This window comes from Camelus ferus, chromosome 19 (assembly GCF_009834535.1).
Source record: "Camelus ferus isolate YT-003-E chromosome 19, BCGSAC_Cfer_1.0, whole genome shotgun sequence".
Lineage (NCBI taxonomy): Eukaryota > Metazoa > Chordata > Mammalia > Artiodactyla > Camelidae > Camelus > Camelus ferus.
Genome location: NC_045714.1, coordinates 27977901 through 27997748, shown reverse-complemented (window position 1 = coordinate 27997748; position 19848 = coordinate 27977901). Strand labels below are relative to the sequence as shown.

The 19848-nt window shown below is 44.5% G+C and overlaps 1 protein-coding gene across 4 annotated transcripts in view; it reads left to right on the top strand.

Moving 5' to 3' along the window:
* The window catches only part of SLX4IP (SLX4 interacting protein), a 169681-nt gene that overhangs the window by 93637 nt on the left and 56196 nt on the right, over positions 1–19848 (top strand). For all 4 annotated transcript variants that reach the window (XM_032461827.1, XM_032461826.1, XM_014561272.2 and 1 more), the window contains 2 exons: positions 13829–13918; positions 17945–18065. In XM_032461827.1, the coding sequence (XP_032317718.1) occupies positions 13829–13918; positions 17945–18065 (211 nt within the window). The remainder of the gene's footprint in view (positions 1–13828; positions 13919–17944; positions 18066–19848) is intronic.

Below are 19848 nucleotides of genomic sequence, written 5' to 3'. Positions count from 1 at the left end.
AAGGGATTTAGGAGTGATTACGGTGGCTGCAATAATAATTTTAAGAATTCTCCTTGAATTTTGTTTTCTGATTTGATAAAGCGGGGTCACGGTGAAAGGGGTGAAAGGTGACGGGAAACTTAAACTTCTTAATCCTCTAATTGGCAGTAACAGCGTTTACTGCTTCATTTTCTCTTTACAAGGAAAATACCTTTAAATAAAACAGTTCTATGGGATCGGCACCTTCCTTGGTAAAGTTCATAGAAATTTCCCAGGTTAGTCCCTGCCATGCCCTCACATGCCGGCCTGAGGAGCCTTCTGGAATTCCCTGCGGGATGGGAATCCCCTCACATCACTGGACACGTCCTATTCTGGGGTTCCCAATGTTGTTTGCTCTTTTGGTTTCAGTCTCTCATTAAAATAATAGAACCAAAATTTTTGAACCAGGAGTCACTTTAGGGAAGTCTCTACGCTGTCCAGTATAGTAGCCACTAGCTACATGTAGCTATTTAAGTTAATTAATAAATTAATTGCTAATAAACCAGTTTAAATTAATTAGAATTAAATAAAACTGAAGAGTCACACCAGCCTCAGTGCAGGTGCTCAGTAGCCTCATGTGTGTTGTGGCCAAGGTGTTTGACAGCAAAGACATAGAACATTTCCGTCATCACAGGAAGTTACCAGACAGTGCTGGTCAGTTTTGTCACCCTCATTTGTTGGAACACTGGGGCTGAGAAGATGTCATTACCTGTTAACTACTCCCAGTTTATTAGTGAACTACTATTTGTTAACTCCAACTCTATTTTTCCTCTTTGAATTACCCTCATTTTGCAGACAAGGGGATTGAGATTCAGAGAGCCTGAGAAACAGGGTGTGGGGGTGGTAATTAGGTTTATTTATTTACTTAGTTTTAGAGGAGGTAGGTACTGGGGATTGAACCCAGGACCTTGTGCATGCTCAGCATCTGCTTTACCACTTGAGCTATGCCCTCCCCGCTACTTCTCAGATTCTTGAAGTTAATAAGCCCGCATCTTTAAGGGTGCACTAAAAAACAAGAACCACTGACCCCTGTTGTGGCCAGTGGATGAAATGCAGCGAGTCAGTAGCATGCCCCTTCCTGCGTCATTTTCATCACTCTTCTCAACTAGACCAGTGTCCTGTGATAACAAGGCAGTATTTATGAAGTTGTCCCTTCTCAGGTGTTTTATGTCAATGCAGTGTGATCTCCTGGGCTGGCTGGTGAGCATACCACCTCCCATGGTGGATCATTTCCTGGTTAGAAAGCCTGCCAGTGAGAAAGTCTTCTTTAAAACAGCAAGGACCTGCTGTATAGCACAGGGAACTCTATTCAACATCTTGTAATAACCTATAATGGAAAAAAATCTGAAAAAGAAAAAAATATATATATATAAAACTGAATCTCTTTGCTGTACACCTGAAATACTATAATCAACTAATCTATTAGGGATTAAGTTAGTAGTTGTAAACTCCTTTTTCTCTCCTTTTTGCAAAATGCAGTGTCTTTGCCCCAGTCAGGGTCTCATCACAACTCCAGCCTTCCTCCTCATCTCAACGGCCAAGCCATGTGCAGTGCCCAGCCTCCTCATGCTCTGGGATGCATTCCCCTGAGCCCAGTGATATGAACTCATTTAAAGGACTTCAGTGCAGTTGTGTGACCTCCCTGACAGTTTGGGGCTTACAGCTTCCTTCCTCTCCATTTTTGGCCTTTCCTTTCCGTTTCTTCCTAAGGCTCTGCCTTGACCAGCAGGTAGATTTCCTTTTCCCTTTGAATTTCCATCATCATCATCCTGATCCAGGGGGAAGTTTTCAAGATGCTCAGGGAGGCTTTATTATGTCTGTGGTTCTCAACCCTGGCTGCACAGCACATTTACCTTTGGAAGGTTTCTGTTTTTTCTTTTTAAGGAAAATCATAGTTTGAGTTCCTTACAACTCTAAGGGAATTATTTTCTTATCATCATAATAGAGGTGTGATGTCTTTCCCAGTGGGTTTTAGAATCATAGTGTATTGTGGTAAGCTGTCACCTTCTAGCGTGTTACATTATGAAACCTAATCAGATGTATTTTTTTCTCCTTTCTAATGTAATCTCCAAAAAATTTCCTGTATTGTACAGAGAATGCCAGGAGTGGTCCTCAAAGAGATGTAGTAGCCTACAGCAGTGGTTCTTAAACCTGAGCCTGTACCAGAACCATCTGGAGTGCTTGTTAAACCTCAGGATACTGGACCCCATTCCAGCACTTTGGACTGAGTAGTTCTGAATTTGCATGTCAGAAAAGCAAGCCAGGAGATACTGATGCTGCTGGTACTTTGAGAGCTTGGTCTCCAGACTCTAGTGGGCAAATATCCTTATGGTTGGACACACAGAGAACTTTCCTGAACTGGCAGAACCAGGATGAAAAGCATGGCCGAGGGCAGAGAGGGGGGCCGAGCACTTGACTTGGTTGGGTCTCTGAGACACGGGTAACCCTGAACCCCACAGAAGTGGACACTTTCCATGTGCAGTAGCCTCAGGAGGGCCTCGCTCTGAGGTGGTTGCAGACACGTGCTTGGATTCTCTTTGCCTTCCTTCCTGTGAAGGTTCCACACAGCCTTATCTTTGGCCTATCAAAGTGGGCTTGGAAATCACTACCCTTCCCCGGTTTAGAAGAGCAGATGCAGCCCCCTTCATCAGCATACCTACACAACATTAATACTCCAGAAAAAATTAAATGACGGCTGGATTGAACAGAGCATGCCCGACACTGCTTTACTGGGCAAGTCCTTTATTATACTTGAAAATCGATGAGGATTCCAGAGGGAAAAACACTGATGTGGGGGATTCCTTAAATTATTTCACATTAACTGAACGGAATTCCTCTAAGTCATCCGGAATCCCCAAAGCACTCATCAAAGACTCTTTGGTTCCCCTCCCCATCCTCACCGCCCCCCCCCCCCGAAGAGGCAGGAAAACTGTGCCCCCGTCTTTTATCGCCCTTCCTCTTTCAAGAAATCTCCCTCTGGGATTGACCACCCTTTAGAGCAATCCACACATGCTTAGGGGAATATTTACACAGTTTTTGGTTTTGTTTTTGTTTGATTCATTTATAATTTGTCATAAATTTCTTTAACTCATGGGCTGCCCTGCTTTTCTTTTGTTCCTCTTGACATTGAAGAATGTCAGGATTCTCTGGGAATATAAAAGAAGATTTTTTAAAATTTTTATTTTATTTAAAAAAATTCATTAAAATATAGTTGATTTACAGTGTCTTAATTCCTGGTGTACAGCATAGTGATTCAGTTATATGTGTATATATATATTCGTTTCTATACTCTTTTTCATTATAGGCTATTACAAGTTACTGAATATAGGTCCCTGTGCTATACAGTATGACCTTATTGTTTACCTATTTTATATATAATAGTATCTGCAAATCCCAAACTCCCAATTTATTCCTCCCCACCCCATTACCCCTCGTAACCATAGGTTTGTTTTCTATGTCTGTGAGTCTGTCTCAGTTTTTTAAATAAATTCATTTGTGTCTTTTTTTTTTAAGATTCCACATATGAGTGATATCATATATTTTTCTTTCTCTTTCTGGCTTACTTCACTTAGAATGACAATCTCCAGGTCCATCCATGTTGCTGCAAATGGCATTATTTTATTCTTCTTAAATGTTTGAGTATTATTCCATTGTATAAATATACCACAACTTCTTTATCCAATCATCTGTTGATGGACATTTAGGTTGCTTCCATGTCTTGGCTATTGTAAATAGTGCTGTTATGAGCATTGGGGTGCATGTATCTTTTCGAATTAAGAGCTCCCTCCAAATATATACCCAGGAGTATGATTCCTGGATCATAGAGTAAGTCTATTTTAAAAGATTTTTCAGCATGTTAATTTTTAGAGTTTAAATTCAAACCCACATTCCAAAGCGTCTCAATGACACATGCTGGATAAAGCTATGAGCAGAATTTGTGGGGACTTCCACCCCTGGTGTTCACCAGGTTCCATTTTCACATTACTAGATCATTGGCCATAACTGGTCTTGAACACACTCCTCACCATCCGAAATACCGCTAACTGTGAATGTTGCTTTTTTTTCTAGCCACTTAAGACCCTCTCAAGACAAGTTCCCTATAGACAAGTACATAATAATTTCTGTCAGATTATCTTTTCATTTCATGTTCTCTGTTGCAGAAATATGTGAGAGGAGAGAGCTTGCTGTAATCTGCTGTGATTACAAGCCATCTGTTGTTCTTCCGAGAAGCAATGTGTGGCCAGAGTATGACGGTGGGAGAGAATTCTCAGGCGTTTATTAGTAGGAATAGGTGGAAACCTGCGCCCTATCAATTTGTAAATCTCATGAAACTGACAATTCAGAGTTCATTTACAATGCTCTGGCATTTGAGGCAAATTCTACCTTTGGAGAAAAAGCAAACAAAATGACCCATCTTTCTTTCTTGAGCCCTCTGTATGGCAGGCACCGTGCTGAAGTCTTGTGCCTGGATTGTCTCATTTAATCCTCAAAACAACTCCATGAAGTGTCTTCCATTATTGTCTCCACTTTTCACTGCGGCCTCCCTGGGGCAGGGGGCACTGAGGCACAGGGGGGCTTATTTGCTAAGTCTGTCCTGCCCGGTCATCACCCTGCTCCTCGCTGCTCCAGGGCTCCGTACATGCCCCAGGCCAGGCTCCTAGGAATCACAGCCTGCAGGTTACATTTGAAAGGATCAGTTTTTGAAAGTCATTAAGGAAAGTGTCTAAAGAAATGAAGTCGGTTCCTATCTCTCAAAGGGAGAGGGCCTGTTCCTAACTGCATTCTTCATGCAGTGATGGGTTTTAGAGTCTGTGATCCGGCCTCAAATACTCCTTAAAGATTCCAGAAGCATGTGTTAAACTTAAGTATCGCTTCCTAATACCACTGTGTTGGCCTTTGCTTTATTCTTTTTCTTCCCTTCTCCAGTCTTATCCATGGAGACCGTGAACCTACCACTGTGAGTGTTCTAGGCAAAAAAACCCAAAACTCTTTCTGAGCAAGAGACGAGACAATTAACTGAAAGACATCAGCCCCTGACTCTTACTTTTTCCTCCTTGTGGGAATTCTCATCAAACTCATTAGCTCTGCTTTTCTGCTGTCTTTTTTTTTTTTTTTTTTCTCATCCCTTTGTGATTTGCTCCGTGCCCAGGTAGAACCTCTTCCCAACTGCAGCAATAAATCTGTTAAGAAAAACAAACTGGAAGTGACTGGGAAGGTGTACATACCTGTAGTCAAATGTCCCACAGCTGACGGATCTGCAGAGCAAACAGAGTCAAGTACAAACAGAATATCTCGGGAATGGACTCAGAAGCATGCCATGTGATGCTACCTTGAAGTCAGCATAACCTGCATTATAACTGGAATAAATTTTCAATTGCTGTTAAAAACAAACAAACAAACAGGAGAGAGAAACTCCCTCCGCTCCCAATTCCCTTCCACTTCAGACAAGTCACACCCTCCCCTACGTCTTTTTCAACCAGAAAAACTTGAGCTCAAAGGAGTCGTCATCCCTTTGCAACCAGGGAAGCCTGACCTAGGTTCCCTCTACTGGGTCTGGATTCACATAAGCAGCCAGGGATCTGCAGCCCGCTCAACCTGGTTGGAAGATGGGACGCTGGCCATCTGGCGTGGAGCACTGGGCATCTCTGCCCGTTTTCTGGGGTGACAGTAGCCTGTGCATCTGCGAGGCAACCTCAGCTGCAAGCCATGAGCTTGGGCTTGACTCTGCTCTGAGGACAGGGTGCAGGCGAGAGAGTGGTGATCCCTCCAGAAAAAGAACAAGGCAGACACTTTTTCATCACTGATGTATTCCTTCCTTCATTGAACAAACACTCTCCGCTGCCTTCTGTGTAACTAGGCCTGCCTAGTTCTAGGCACTGACAACCCAATGGTAAGAGAAGGTGGCTGCTCCTCACGGGCAGCTCGTGGGAGAGGGACGTATGCAGGCACGCGGTGACAGGCTGGCTTGGGTTCCGGGACAAAAGCACGCATGCGAGGCCGCGGCAGCCCAGAGGAGCGCAGTGTCATCTGAATCTGGTCGGAGAGTGCCTTGAGGGAAGAGCTCATTGGTTGATCAGATGTTTGCCTCTGCCAGCCCCACTGAGCATCTCCGGGTCCCGTGGTTCATACCGTGGTTTCCAGCCCTGAGACTGACCTTTTCTGTCATTGGTGACCGCAGAGGTCGGCGCAGCAGGAAGTGTGCTCTCCTGTCATCTGCTCCAGAATGACGGTGATTTTCCTGCTGTATGTGGGCAGCCCACCATGGACATCTGGGGACAGACTCAGGGTGGCTCTTCGTCACCTTCACAGGAGGATGGTCGTTGTGGGGGCAGATGGAATCCAAGCAAATGGCTGCAAACCAGAACGCCACCAAGAGGGTATGTTAGAGCAGAAGGCACCATGAAGGAGACTTAGTTGGGCCACACTCCCCCCCAAACCAGGGTGTTGTCAGAAGAGAGGGCGGCCTCGGACTCCCTGTGCTGGGCTGTTCCCGCTCTGGGTCTGCAGAAGACCTTCCCCAGGCCTTCTGTGTGTGCTGTGATCTCGAATTCAGGCTGTGCCTAATTCGATCACTAAGGATAGAGAGAGTTCCTTGTAGCAGGCCTAATGAGTGTTGCCAGGTTGGCAAGGCACCACACCAAACAAAACCCAGCCATGATCACCAGGGATCTTCTCAGAGAGAGAGCGAGCCCTGAAGTTTCTCGGTGTTTCCAGAACACTGAGTGGTAACACTGCATGCCTCTCTGGGTTGTCCTGAGAATTAAATGCAGAAAGGCCCTGAGAGGGCTTGAGGCCGGGTCTGGCTCACAGTCCGTGCTCTGCCAGTCTTAGCTGTTGTGACCGCCAGCGTTTCCCCCTTAGGAAGTTTCTGCAGTCGGATTAAGGGTGTAGTGTGTCCCAACAGCACGCCCCTTTCTTCTCTCGTCCCCTGGCCTGACTGTCTGTAGGTTTCTTGTATGTGCCATCCTAAAGGTATGCTGGTTTCTTTTTCTCGAATGCAAACTTCAAGCTGGGATTTCTTGGGCAAGTTTTTTTAATGAGGGACAGGCCAAGGGGGTTAAATAGACAGAATATTTGTGTTGACTTTTCTCCAGCTGGAACTCTCTGGGTCGGGCTTTGGTGTCAGGAGACCTCTTTTCCTGTCCTGACGCCCTTACCCCACCTTCCATGTGACCTGCCACTGGTGTCCTCTGCTGTCCCTTCCCTTTCTCCTCACCCCTGCACACACCCCTCTGGCCCCACTCTCTCTGTGGTAGACTTTGCTCTTATTCCAACAGGGTACCTAACCCACCACGGCAGTTTCAGGATCTGAGCTCTCAGGGCCTTGCTTCAGCCCAGGGAAGGGAGCTGCGTGACCCTGTTCAGAATCCTTGCCTCCATTGCCAGGCATGGGTGGGGTGGGGTGGGGTGGGGTGGGGTTTTAACCTTGGACTAGTCTTCCCCTTCTCTGCCTCCAGCCTTCCACTCCCTGACCTATAAAATGTGAGCAGTAGTCATGTCCCTTCACAGCTTTGTGACGGGGGTTATGTTGAATGCTACAGCTGCCTGGAACGTAGGTGCTCTGTAAACAGTGCTAAATATTTTAAACTGTGCTTTTTCTTTAAACATCACATGACTTTTCAGTTCCATGCTCTAACATATATGCAGTTTGTTCTGATATGAAAATATTTTAATATGTTTTCCCAAAGCCTGTTAGTAAAGGAAGACAAATGCCGTGTTTTTTTTGTGTGTGTGAAGATCTTCAGGAGAAATGTCTTTCCAGAGTTAGCTTCAGGAATGACTGAGTTACCCTCCGCACAGATCTGTTCTCATCTCACCGCCTCAGACTGGCCTCTTGTGTTCCTCATGGGTAACTAGCAAACTGAGAGCAGCGTGTCGCAGAGACCTAAGACTGCAGGGGGCTTGGTACAGGCCTGTCAGACCTAATGCTGGCTTCGTTGATGTTTTTACCCTTGTTTTTCTTAGTCCCCCATTTAAAATCTTTGCCTTGTTAATCCAAACTGCCTTCAGTCCAGGTGGGTGCACAATGCTGGTGACAGTTGCATCAGACTCTAGGAGCCACCTGCGGGCCCCCCGGGGCGAGGTGGAAGCTGCTCCTGTTCCTTGGGCGTCCTCCTTGCCCTCCTTCCTCTGACACCCAACTGCATCCTCTAGACTCTGTCTTCGGTGTATCCCTCGAGTTGGTCCCTTCCTCCTCACCTCAGGACCATATTCTCTTGCCTCTTGTTTGGGTTCTGGCAGTGGCTTTAACCCTCTATGCCCAGCTCTGATCATTTCCACCCCCCAGCCCGTGCTCACAGTCTCAGGTGGGAGAGCTCTCCAGCCTGCATCCTCTTCGGCCCCCTCAGCCTGTCCAGGGCTCCTCCGTGCTCTGAACTCTCCTGCCTTGTCACCTCATCTGCCGACATGCCCTATTTCCACATCATCAGACTCTTCGTCCGCAGAGCACGCTGAGCTCTTTGGGCCTCTTTCCCTGGTGGGTGCATTTTCTTTCTCCACCACTTGCTGTGCTGTTCCTCAGGGCTTAGCTCTGACATCATGTCCTCTTTCCTGGCCTCCCTCAGGCAAAGCTGTCACTCTGCTGCCTCTGGTCCCTGGGTGTGCACTGTGGTCACACTTCCTCCTGGGCTCTGTTCTACCCTTCCTCTCCCAGGGTCTGCCCAGTGAACCTGTGAAACTCAGGGGAGTGAATGAATGCACAAGAGAATGTGTGGAACCTTCCACGTATCTGTGTTCTCACCTGCTTCTGAGACATCTCCATGTATGAAAAATGTTAGCATTTTCCCCTTTATTTTACACTTAATGTAAAACTGGAAGACAAGACCTCCCACCCCTGAAGACTTGGTAATAGTTAAATTTCGGCTTTGGAATTCTTAGGAAAAAGATAGGAAAAATCACCAACCAGCTTGTTTGGCAGTGAGTTTGGGGTGAGGTAATCCTAGGATCCTTGAATTCCCTTTTGCCAAAATATGGAAAATGAGTGGTTGCCACTGGTGATGACATAGTTTTCACCACTCCAGAATAAGGAGGGAGAAATTTGTTCTCTGACACATCAGTGTCCTGGGCTCAAGCAGGCTGACCTTGTCCCCAGTGTGCAGATAAGGCCATGGTTTGCCCTAAACTCGAAGCTCGGTGCCCTGTCATTTGTTCATTCCTTCCTTCCTTCCCTTCATTAAGTAGTGAGCATTCACTATGAGCTGGCACCGCACTCATCCCTGGGCTGCAGAGTGACTGAGGTGGACCCTGCCTCCACCGAGGAGCTGACAGTCTAGCAAGGGAGGCCCCTACGTGGACCAGTCGCTTAGTGTGGAAATAAACCAGCACAGATCCCTAGGAGGGTGTGACAAGCTGGTCTGAAAAGCTCCGAGATGCCCACAGTGCTGCCAGGGTTCGAGGATGTGTGGGAGCCCCCTGAGCACTGAAGCAAATGGCAAAGTGTACATGTGCCAGGGAGCAGTGGGAGACGGGGGCGGCGGGGGGTACTCATCGGAGACCTGTGGTTATGTTCCTCAGGCCCAGAGCCCCGGGCAGGCTTGGCAGCCGAGGCTCTAGCAGAGGCCTGGAGAGTTTATCTGGGACACCAGGAGAAGGGGCCCCATGCTCCGAGCTAGGGAAGGAGAGAGCAGGGATGTGTTCAGCGCTTGAGGAAGTGAAATTGACCAGACTGGCAACTGATGGCGGAGGGTTAGGGGAAGGGAGGAGGTAGGGGTGACTCCCAGGTTTTTGGCTGAAACCTCTGGGTGGAGGTGGGAGGAAGCTGGCCGGGCTCCTGGCTGGTTAACTCCCAGCCCAGGGCATGGGGCGCACAGCTTCCTCCAGTAGCCTCTGGGCTGCGAGGGAGGTAAGGTGGCCTGTCTAAAATGAGCAGCTCTGGTCTGAGAACCAGCGATGCTTACTGTGCTGCTTCTCTCTGAGCTGGAGAGTTTATCCTGGGAGAGGAGAAGTCGCCTCCTAATTAAGGAGGAGGAGGGGTGGGGGCTGTGCTGCTGGCCTCAGTCGGAGGTGGTTTTTTTTTTTTTTTCACTTCTGTTTACTCATGGGAGAAAAGAAGCAAAGCTTTGAGAGCAGGGAACTTTAGAAAGGCAAAATACCTCTGATTAGCGTGGGAGTTTGAGAGGGCGCTTGCTGGAGAGCACAGAAGGCTGGCTGCGGAGGGGGCTGGGCAGCCCCGCCATGGGGGAGGGGCCGTGTGGAGTCTGGCAGAAAGCCCGGGAAAGTCTGAGCACCAGAGTAAGATTCAAAGATTTCATTTAAAAAAAAAAAAAAAAAGACATTCTAATCAGTCTGCGTATAATCAAACAGCCTAGCTTCTTTCTTTCTTCTTTCTTTTCTTTTTCGGACTAGTTTATTTCTGATCAGAGCTACAAATGATTGAAAAAAACACAAATTGAACTTTACTATTCAATTTTTTAGAAGTTCCTGTTTACAGTTCAAGTTATTCAAACATCACTATTTTTTTTTAATTAAAAAAATCATTGTTGCTAATGACAGAGGAGTAGCAGAGAACATGGTTTGACCCAACAGTCAAGGTAGAACACCCACAAGAAACCCAGTAAAATGTGTGTGAGACATGTCAGCTCTGGAGGGGCCCTTGTTCTGCCATCCCTGGAACCTCAGCAGGCCGTGCGTGGGGGAAAATATTTACATCTTTATTTTGACCAAGTTCTAATAAATTTTGTTTTTATTAGCAATGAAATATTCAAAACACCATAGTATTAAGAATATTTGTTACCATTAGAAATCATAGCTCTTTTCATATTACATTAATATTAGGCAGAGATCGGAAAATGTCGTTTATGCTTGTCGCCACTTCAGATTTATAGGAGTTATTTGATCCACCACTGTGTGACAAGAGCCAATGCCTCATTGAACTAGTATATATCCATTACTATATTACAAATTTGGTTTTTTAAATTAATTTGGCTAAACATACGTCTGTATAATTGGTTTTCTTTTTAATCCTATGCGCTGTGCTTCTAGGCATTTAAAAGCATCATTATGAACAGGTCTTCAACTGACCAAAGAGGTCCATGGCACACGAAAGGTTAATAACCCCCTGGCTAAACTCCTGTAGTTGTGACATGTGACCTCCACCTGGTGGCAGCATACTCCTTAGAGGTTAACTCTATAATCAACATTTATAAAAAACTTAAAATAACAGTATATTTGAATATTGTTTTCAAACACTTTTTATCACAACCCACAGTAAGAAATAGGCTTTATATCATAACGCAGTATATTCATATGTAATTTTCACAAAATACTACTTGACCTCACCATGTGAAACGTTATTTTTTATCCCATTGCAATATTCTCTCCGATTTTCTTTCCTTAAAATAAAATGCTGGTTGCAGCACATGAAACTGCAGTTCTGTGGGTCACACTATTTGACATTAGAGGAGACTGTCCTTCATCATACTTTATGATTTATTACCCAGGGAGGTTCACTTTGATCTCCCCCAAAATACCCACAGATTTTTAGGGACATAATACTTACATTTTAAGTAACTATCAACAGAGCATACTTTTGTACAGTATTAAAATTATTTATTATTGGTAGACATAACATTTGTACAATGAAATAAACTGATCTTAGGTGGATGTCAAGATATGAAACCCCCATGGCTGCACAAAGTCCTCTTGTGCCCGTTCTCAGTCAGTTTCTCCCTAGGCAACCACTGTTCTGATTACTTTGACCATAGATTTGGTTTTGCTTTTCTGGAGCTTCATATAAATGGAATCATACAGTATGTATTTTAGCCTGGCTGTGTTCAGTTTCGTGTTACTGAGATGAGACCATGTTGAGCATCTCAGTGGTTTGGTGAGGAACGTTTCACTGCATGAATGTACCACAATTTGTTTATTCTCCTGTTGAGACTTTGGGGTTGTCTTCCATTTTGGCTTTTGCAAATAAAACTTCCAGGCACATTTCTATACATGTCTTTGTGTGCATATATGTTTCATCTCCCTCAGGTAAATTACCTGAGGTGGAAATTGCTGGCTCGGATGGTAAATAAATGTGTGTCTAACTATAGGAAACTGATGAGACATTTGCCAAGGTGGTTGAACCATCTTCCATTTCCACTAGCAGTGTGTGAATCTGGGTCGCTCTCCATCCTTAGCAACATTTGCCGTGTGTCAGTCTTTTTCATTGTAGTCATTGTGGTAGGTTGTGCAATTATATCTCGTGATAGTGTTAATTTGCATTTGCTTGATGACTGATGATTTTGGAGGGGGTGGTAATTAGATTTAGTTAGTTAGTTAGTTAGTTATCTTAGTGGAGGTACTGGGGATTGAACCCAGGACCTTGTGCATGCTAAGCGCACACTCTTACCACTGAGCTGTACACTCCCAGCCCCCGCCCCATGACATGATATTGAACACTTTAACATGCTGATTCACCGGTTGTTCATTTTAATTGTGAAGTGTCTGTTCGAACTTGGGGTGATTTTATAACTATCAATTTTTAGGAATATTTTTAGATATTTTGTAAATATGTCCTTTATGTCAAACATATGCATTTATGAACATTTTATATCAGATTGTGGCATACATGTCTGTTTTATTAATGGTATCTTTTGATCAACAGTTTTTAATTTTTTCCAAATCCAATGTAATGATTTTTTCTGCTTTTATATTTAGTGCTTTCTGGGTCCTATTTAAGAAAACTTTTCCTACCCCAGGGTCGGGAAGATAGATTTGGTTTTTTTATGTTCAGGGCTATGATTCATCTCAAATAAGTTTTTGTGTATGGTGTGAGGTAGGTGTCAAGTTTCATTTTCTTTCCATGTTAAATCTGGTATTCACACACCATTTGTTGAAAACATTTTCCTTTCACCATTAAATTACAGCACAGAATTAAAAAAAAAAAAAACTGTTTAGCCAAAGAGGTGCAAAAGTGACTTTCCCTGCTGGCCATAAACGGACTCACGGTGCCTTTCTAAGTTCGTGCATCCATAGTTATCTTGAGATTCTCAGGTTACTTTACTCATAAGGTATGAGGATTTATGAAGGCACACCTTTTTACAGGTCTGTAGCCGTGCCACAGAGCTGCTAGCCAAATGTGGCTGTTTAAATTAGATTGGAATTAAATAAAAATTCAGCTTCTCGGTCACAGCAGCCACATGTCAGGTGCTCAGTAACCACATATGTTTCTGGCTGCTCTATCGAACAGTACAGCTGTAGAAGATTCCAGTTTTCCAAAAGTGCTAGACAGCACTAGCCTATCGATGAAGAAAGAAGACAGGCTTTGCATAGTTCTATAGAGTATTTTAATGAAACTTAACTAGTTTTGATAACTGTCATCCAGTACCTGCCTTCCTCTCACTTGTTTCCTTTTCATTCATCCAGGCTTCTGTTTCTAGCCAAGATGTATGGTGCCAGGCAATCTTCTGTCCATCTAAAAATGCAGTAGCTTCTCTCTGTTCTCTCCTCCCTGGAAGAAGGAATTCCACAGAGTCATTCTTTTCTGGAGCCCCCCTAGTACTGACCTGCTTAACTCTTCTTGATGTTTCATAGTAATTCCAACTGCTGCTGGATTTCTGGGCATCCCACTTGAAGGGGCGGCCCAGGGGTAGATATTCTCTCTTTCCTATCCTGATTAAAATTAAATTTCTCCCTAGCATTTCTATCATGAATACTAAACTTGCAAAGATCAGTGGGTTATGGCTTATACCCTGTCCCATAGGAACATTTCTGTCCAGTCATGAACTTCACTGCCATTTCATCATGAGCAACCACATAGGAATTTGTGAGATTTTCTCTCCTTGTTTGCTGGCCATGCACTCACTCTGCCGTTGATGTCTTTCAGTGTGGGGACTTCGCTGTCCTGGTGGATCTTCACATATCACCTCAAGGTTCCAGCAGAGATACCAGCTGGTTTTCTGAACAGAAGAAAGAGGTACCAAAAAACTTTTCACTATTTTAAATGCAAGTAGCTGATTTTAAAAGGAATATTAGCTCCTTCCAGCTTTCATTTTCATTAGTGGACAATAAATATTGAGTGATATTTAATCCTTGAAAAACAGTTGTGTTCCCCACGACAGACAGATGCCTGCTTTTCCGCCCCTGCCCCCAGCTTTGGAAACTAACACATCTATATATTTCATATGCTACTCTAGTATTTAAACCAGAAATTTCCTACCTATTTGTTTGGGGGGAAGGGATTCTTTGTATTAAAAAAAAGAAGTGGAAGTGACTATTCCAGGTAAGCAGGGATTGTCATCCTGACAGATCGTAAAGGAGGGACTGAGCACCTGGAGCAGGTGTGGGCTTGACACAAGGCTGGTCTTTTCCACCTGTCTGGAATCCTCTTCTGCACTTCATGAATCTTTGACTACAGATGTGGAGATGGCTGACCATGGCAACCGAGGTCACCATGGTCAGTCGCTCAGCGAATGGTCAGGCAGTGAAGCAAATGGTCGTGTGACGGGGCATGATGGTGAATGCCCTTGGGCCTCAGCCTCCTCGTCTGCGAATGAAGGGCTTCTACCAGACACTGGCTGAATCACCCCTGCCTCTCAGTTTCCCAGGTCCCACCCAAGTGCCGCTGCGGCAAAGGGTGAGAAGGTTCACTAGCTCTCATCACGTGCTTTGCTTCCTTCTCCAGATCCCTGTTTACAAGAGAGTGGGATTGCCAGCCAGTGGCTTTTAACTTTCAAAATGTTAGAGTACTTTGTGTCTCCCATGATATTCACTGGTCCCAACAGCTTTTTAGAGCTAGAAATAAAACTAAATGTCATTAAAAGGTGGTATATAGAGAAGGAACTAGGGATAGTGGTACTTTTCTGTGCCACTTTTTTACCCCGTTTACTGTGATAACTGTTTTCAGCTTTTGGAGACTGCTAGAAAAAAAGATCTCCCAAAAGAAAATTTATGAATAACACATTTTCAGTCTAAAGATGATAATATTGTCAGGACTTTGCTGTCATAATTTTGTGAAGGCTACCAGGTGGCCTGCAGCTGGGAGCAGGAAGGCACAAGATTCTGTGTGATGGAATTTAACATTCAGGTAGATAACCGTGGACTGTCCTGTTCAGGACTCGCTGTTCGGGAGGCCAGTGTCTCCTCCTACAGCTCGTCTTCATGTCCTCCCAAGCTTTGGCTTCTCAGCACATGTCCCCATGATTCAAAACAGTGAATTCATTTCCCCAAAGTGACTAATATGCACCGTGGGGACCTCACCCATAAGGTTTGACTTACGTTAACAACATTCTAGAATCCATCGTTGCTGGCCCCGTGTTTTCTCCATTCCTGATTGTCCTCTATTCTCTCCCAGCTTTGCCACCTTGGCCCTAGACCTTTTTTGTTGTTTTTGGTATTTAGTCAGTTTTGCCAAGAATCGGTTGATTTGGAAGGCTTTACGATAAAGCTGTGAGTATGTAACTCACCTCCCAGCCAAAGCATGAGGCTAGATTTTCCCAGGGTGCCACGCACAGCTGTGCTGCCCCGCCTCATACCTGCATCCGGGCAGCTGGGCGTGCCTTAGCGCAGATGCGCAGAGCACAATTAGACCTGCCGGGCTCCGATGCAGCAGCAGGTTGTGCCAGCAAGCCGAGGTTTCCCCTCAAAGCAAAGTAAATATTTTGCAGTTTTTCTTCAAGTTGTTCCTTTAAAATATGTTCCCCAACATTAAAATTGCTCTGGGATAATATGTGTGTGTGTGTGTGTGTGTGTGTGTGTGTGTGTGTGTGTAAGAAAGGAGAAAGTCTAGTTGAGGACAGGACGTTAGCCCATGTTCAGTGTCCCAGTGCGTTCATCTTTTTCTAATAATTTCAATGAGCAATCAGTTTGATTGCATTTACCCGTTACTTTATGCAGTGAAAGTCTTAAGAATATCCAGTTCCCTTTCACAAAAGGGAACTAATTACATGTATTAAACACATATTTATTTTGAGTCCAGCGTGAGTAGTCTCTGTTCCCAAACAGTTGAACTCAGACTGTTCCATTTGCAGACTTGGGGACGTGCTCATGAGCCCCCGGCAGCCCGGAGATGTTGGCCGTCTTGCTCATTGATTTGGACTTGGTCTTCCCGCTGACCCCTCAGTGCAGCTGGGAATTTGTCCTTTCTCGCCTCGCTGTGGTTCTGAAGAAAATGCTTCGCCAAGGGTGGTGTGGTCAGTTGCTCGGGCATCTGGACCACAGGGCTCAAGGTCTGCCTTCCGTTTGTCAGACCTGACTCATGGGAGGAAAGCCCCGTAACTATAGGGAGAACGTTTATGTGGATGGGCCTCTGCTTTATTTTTGTCAGGCTATTTTTAGTCCTGGCCTTATAGGGCATTTATGGCCAAATTTTAACAATCCTTGTTTCCATGTAGGTCTTCCACATATTTTCTAGCTCAGTCATAGTTGAACCCTGCATGTGAAGCAAAATTCTTTAATTGTTAAAACAACAGTGTGAGGCAAGGCTGCCTCTCTGTTGCGTGAACACTGCCAAAACCCTCAACTGTAAAGGGCTATCTGTCCTCCACGAGGCACAGCATCCTTGGGCTATAAAATGAGAGCAGGTGAGAGGAGATGGAGTGTTGGTGTCTTATCGAGAAACTTATATTTGTGAGTGAAATCCAGGGTTTTCTCTACTGTTGGAGGAGTACATGTATTTGCAATAAAAGAAGCGTTTGGCTCACGTTGCCCCTTGAAGCAGCGTGAAACTTTGGTGTCATTTGAATTTATGAAGATTCTAAGAGATCAACCCGAGATGGCATTGCGAGAAACCAGTGAAACAGGTTTGAGGTGACCTCGCAACTCCAAACCGTCTGCAGAGTCCTTGGGAACTGAACCAGAATTATCAGTCCTGACACATCAGCTCTTAATCTAAATGAAGAAATTTAGATTTGTGTGCAATTTTTTCCTTTCCCAGCATCAGGTTACCAGTTTCTGTAGTGTAGCTCAAAAGGGCAGTCTCATCTCATTGTGTGGTTTGACTTTTAAGGTTGTGTTTCTCCATTCATAAATAACACCGATACATGAAACAATAGTTTCACGAATTTGCTAGTGGTGCGGTATGTTGACATTGTGTTAAAACCATGTGTTTCTGTTCCCTAATAAATATTAATCTACTTTTGACAAATATAAGAAGTTAAATTATTTTTACCATTAATAGGTGACTATAGTTCCATTTTCACAGAGCATGTATAGTATCAACAGGATTGTGGAAGAAAAATCAAATTCCTGATTTCCAGTTCTCTGTTCAGCCCACACTACTCAATGCTGTTCTTTTCAGTAGATTTGTAAACCTGAGCCCAGAAGCTAATGAATTATGGTGCTTAGATGTTAAAAGTTTTTTGAACCAAGTTTGAAAAGTGGGACATTTTTGTATAAAAATCACTGTTTCCAGCTCCTCTGAAACAAATGGGAAGATCTGGTGACACTGTGCCTTGTGTCCCCCATATGAAGCTGAGGGGGGCTGCCGCCTGTTGGCTGGTTTGGGGTCAGGGTTCCTTCTGACTCTGCCCTGGCTCCTTCCCATGGTCCCCCGCCCAGCCACCTCAGGCAGATCTCTGGGGCACCCGCCTCCAGCCGGCATTGGCTCTGTTTGACTTCTTTCTTCTATTTGTCCCAATATGATTGGTTGATATTTACAAGAAAACAGTCTTTCCCTCACTGATTTCATCACCTCATCACCCCAATTTTTACACTGAAGTATTTTCATCTTCCTTTTAGAAATGTGGAACTGAGTCAGAGAGAAATGAAATGTATCTCTTAGATCACAGCGTGAGCCAGCATCATGGTTTCCAACAAACCTCAATGGCAAGTTTAAATCTGGTGTTATCTGTGAGCACATACAACATTCCTTTCATCATTTATAGTAAATTAAAACGCAAACCAAGTGAAATGCTTATTTTTGGCTTCTTAATGTGCATGATATTGACTTTTCTGCATTGCATTGAATGAGAAAGTTATATCTGATTTTTTTTATTTACTTTAGGAAGTCTGTTTACTGTTGAAAGAAACCATTACTTCAAGAGTTAAGGAGTACTTAGAAGTTCGTAAACAGCACAGGCCATCAAATACAGAATTCACAAGATCCAGTCCCTTGTCCTTAAAAGGTAGGCACAGAGTACTTTGATTCTGGATAAAATTTCTGCTTTGTAGAGATGGAAATTAAGTTTGACTCTGACTGTCATGTTAGTACAGTGATACATTTAAAAAATATGTTCTAATGAAGATGCTTTGTTTGGGTAAAGAATATTAACCAAAAAGCCCTGAAGGGCTTTTAATGGTAGGCAAATATATAAAAATAGAAAAAACATTCCTAAGAAAACTATAAATTCTTTAAAGGATTTTTGTTTTCAACAAGTGGTCTTACAGATGGATTTACATTAATACTGACTTGATTTGGGGCTTTCTGCTTTTTTTAATGCTTTCATGTATTTCAGAGGTCCTCAGCTGGGGGTGACTTTGCCCCAGGGGACATTCGGTAATGTTTGCAGACAGTTTTGATTGTCATAACTGGGGTGGGAGCCATGGCAGGGAGCTGCTGGCCCATCTGGTGGGCCAAAACCAGGGATGCCACCAACTGCCCTCCAGTGCACAGGGCAGCCCCCACAAGGCACTGCCTGCCCAAAACATCGAGGGCACGGAGGTTGAAATATCCTGCCCTGTTATCCTGCTAGCATGTTGAGAATGGTAACATCTCTGAGTTAGAGGTGAAGAAGCTGAGGATTGTATGTCTAAGGGGGTCCCTGTTTCTCTGGCACCTTCTCCCCTGTCTCCCCGCCCCCAGCAGTTAGCCCAGGGCCTGAGATTCAGATTCAGGGATACGTTGAACAAAGGAGGACTTGGGTGACAAGTGGCAGAACCTGACCCCCAGCCCCATTGTCTCTCCACTCTGTCGTCGTTGTGTTTTTAATTTTTTTACTTCCAGTCGGCATTTCCCGGCACTGTTTGTAGTACAAATACAGTCAACCCTGGCGTTCATCCTCAGGATGGTGCCCAGTGGCCCGTGAACTAGATTATGCTAATCCAGCACTTCCTTCAGAGCAGAACTGTGTCAAGTACTCACTCCCCTTTGAAGGTCTACTTAGTCTGCAGTGTTTCCTCTGGCACAGCTGATAAGGAGACAGACTCATGAAGTTTATCCAAACTGAAAGCTTAGAACAAATGGAATTTTCAGTCCAAACAATACTGTATTAGATGACGCTTTGGCATTTTGCTTAGTAACAATTTGAATCTTCTTGAGCGCAGCCTTAGGAGCTTGCCTCCTCATACCCCACGGTCCTGGCTGATCTCACTTTATAACCAGTTCAGACGGAGAAGGAGCAGAGAAAGTTGCAGGACCTCCGTCTCTGGTGTGGCAGTGGCTTGTGGTCAGTGCTGATTCTCAGATACACCACCACCACCCCTCTCCTGAGTGAAGGAAGCTAGATACTCAGTCTCCCGCCTCCATCACAGGTAGGGCACATGTGCTGTTCTGGCCCCAAGAGGAAACTCACAGCCCTTCCTTGGGCGCATGTGGGCAAGAAATTTGTTTTTCAACAGCAAAGTGATCTTGCTGTGCAGACAATTTTGTAATCTCTTTTTTCCCACCTGACATAATATAAAAGTCCTTTAAAACCCATACAGCACCACTTTTTAAATTTTGTTTATTGCAGTAAACTATTCACATCATAGAATTTACCATTTTAGCCATTTTCAGGACTACGATGTAGCAACAGGAAAAGCATTCGTGTTGTTGTGCAGGCGTCACCCTCAGGGTCCAGAACCTCGTCATCATCCCGAGCTGGAACTTTTTATCCGTTAAACCTCAGCTCCCCATAACTGCCCCCTGCAGCTCCTGGTAATCACTTTTCTGCTTGCTGGCTCTATGAATTGGACCAGTGTAGGTACTTC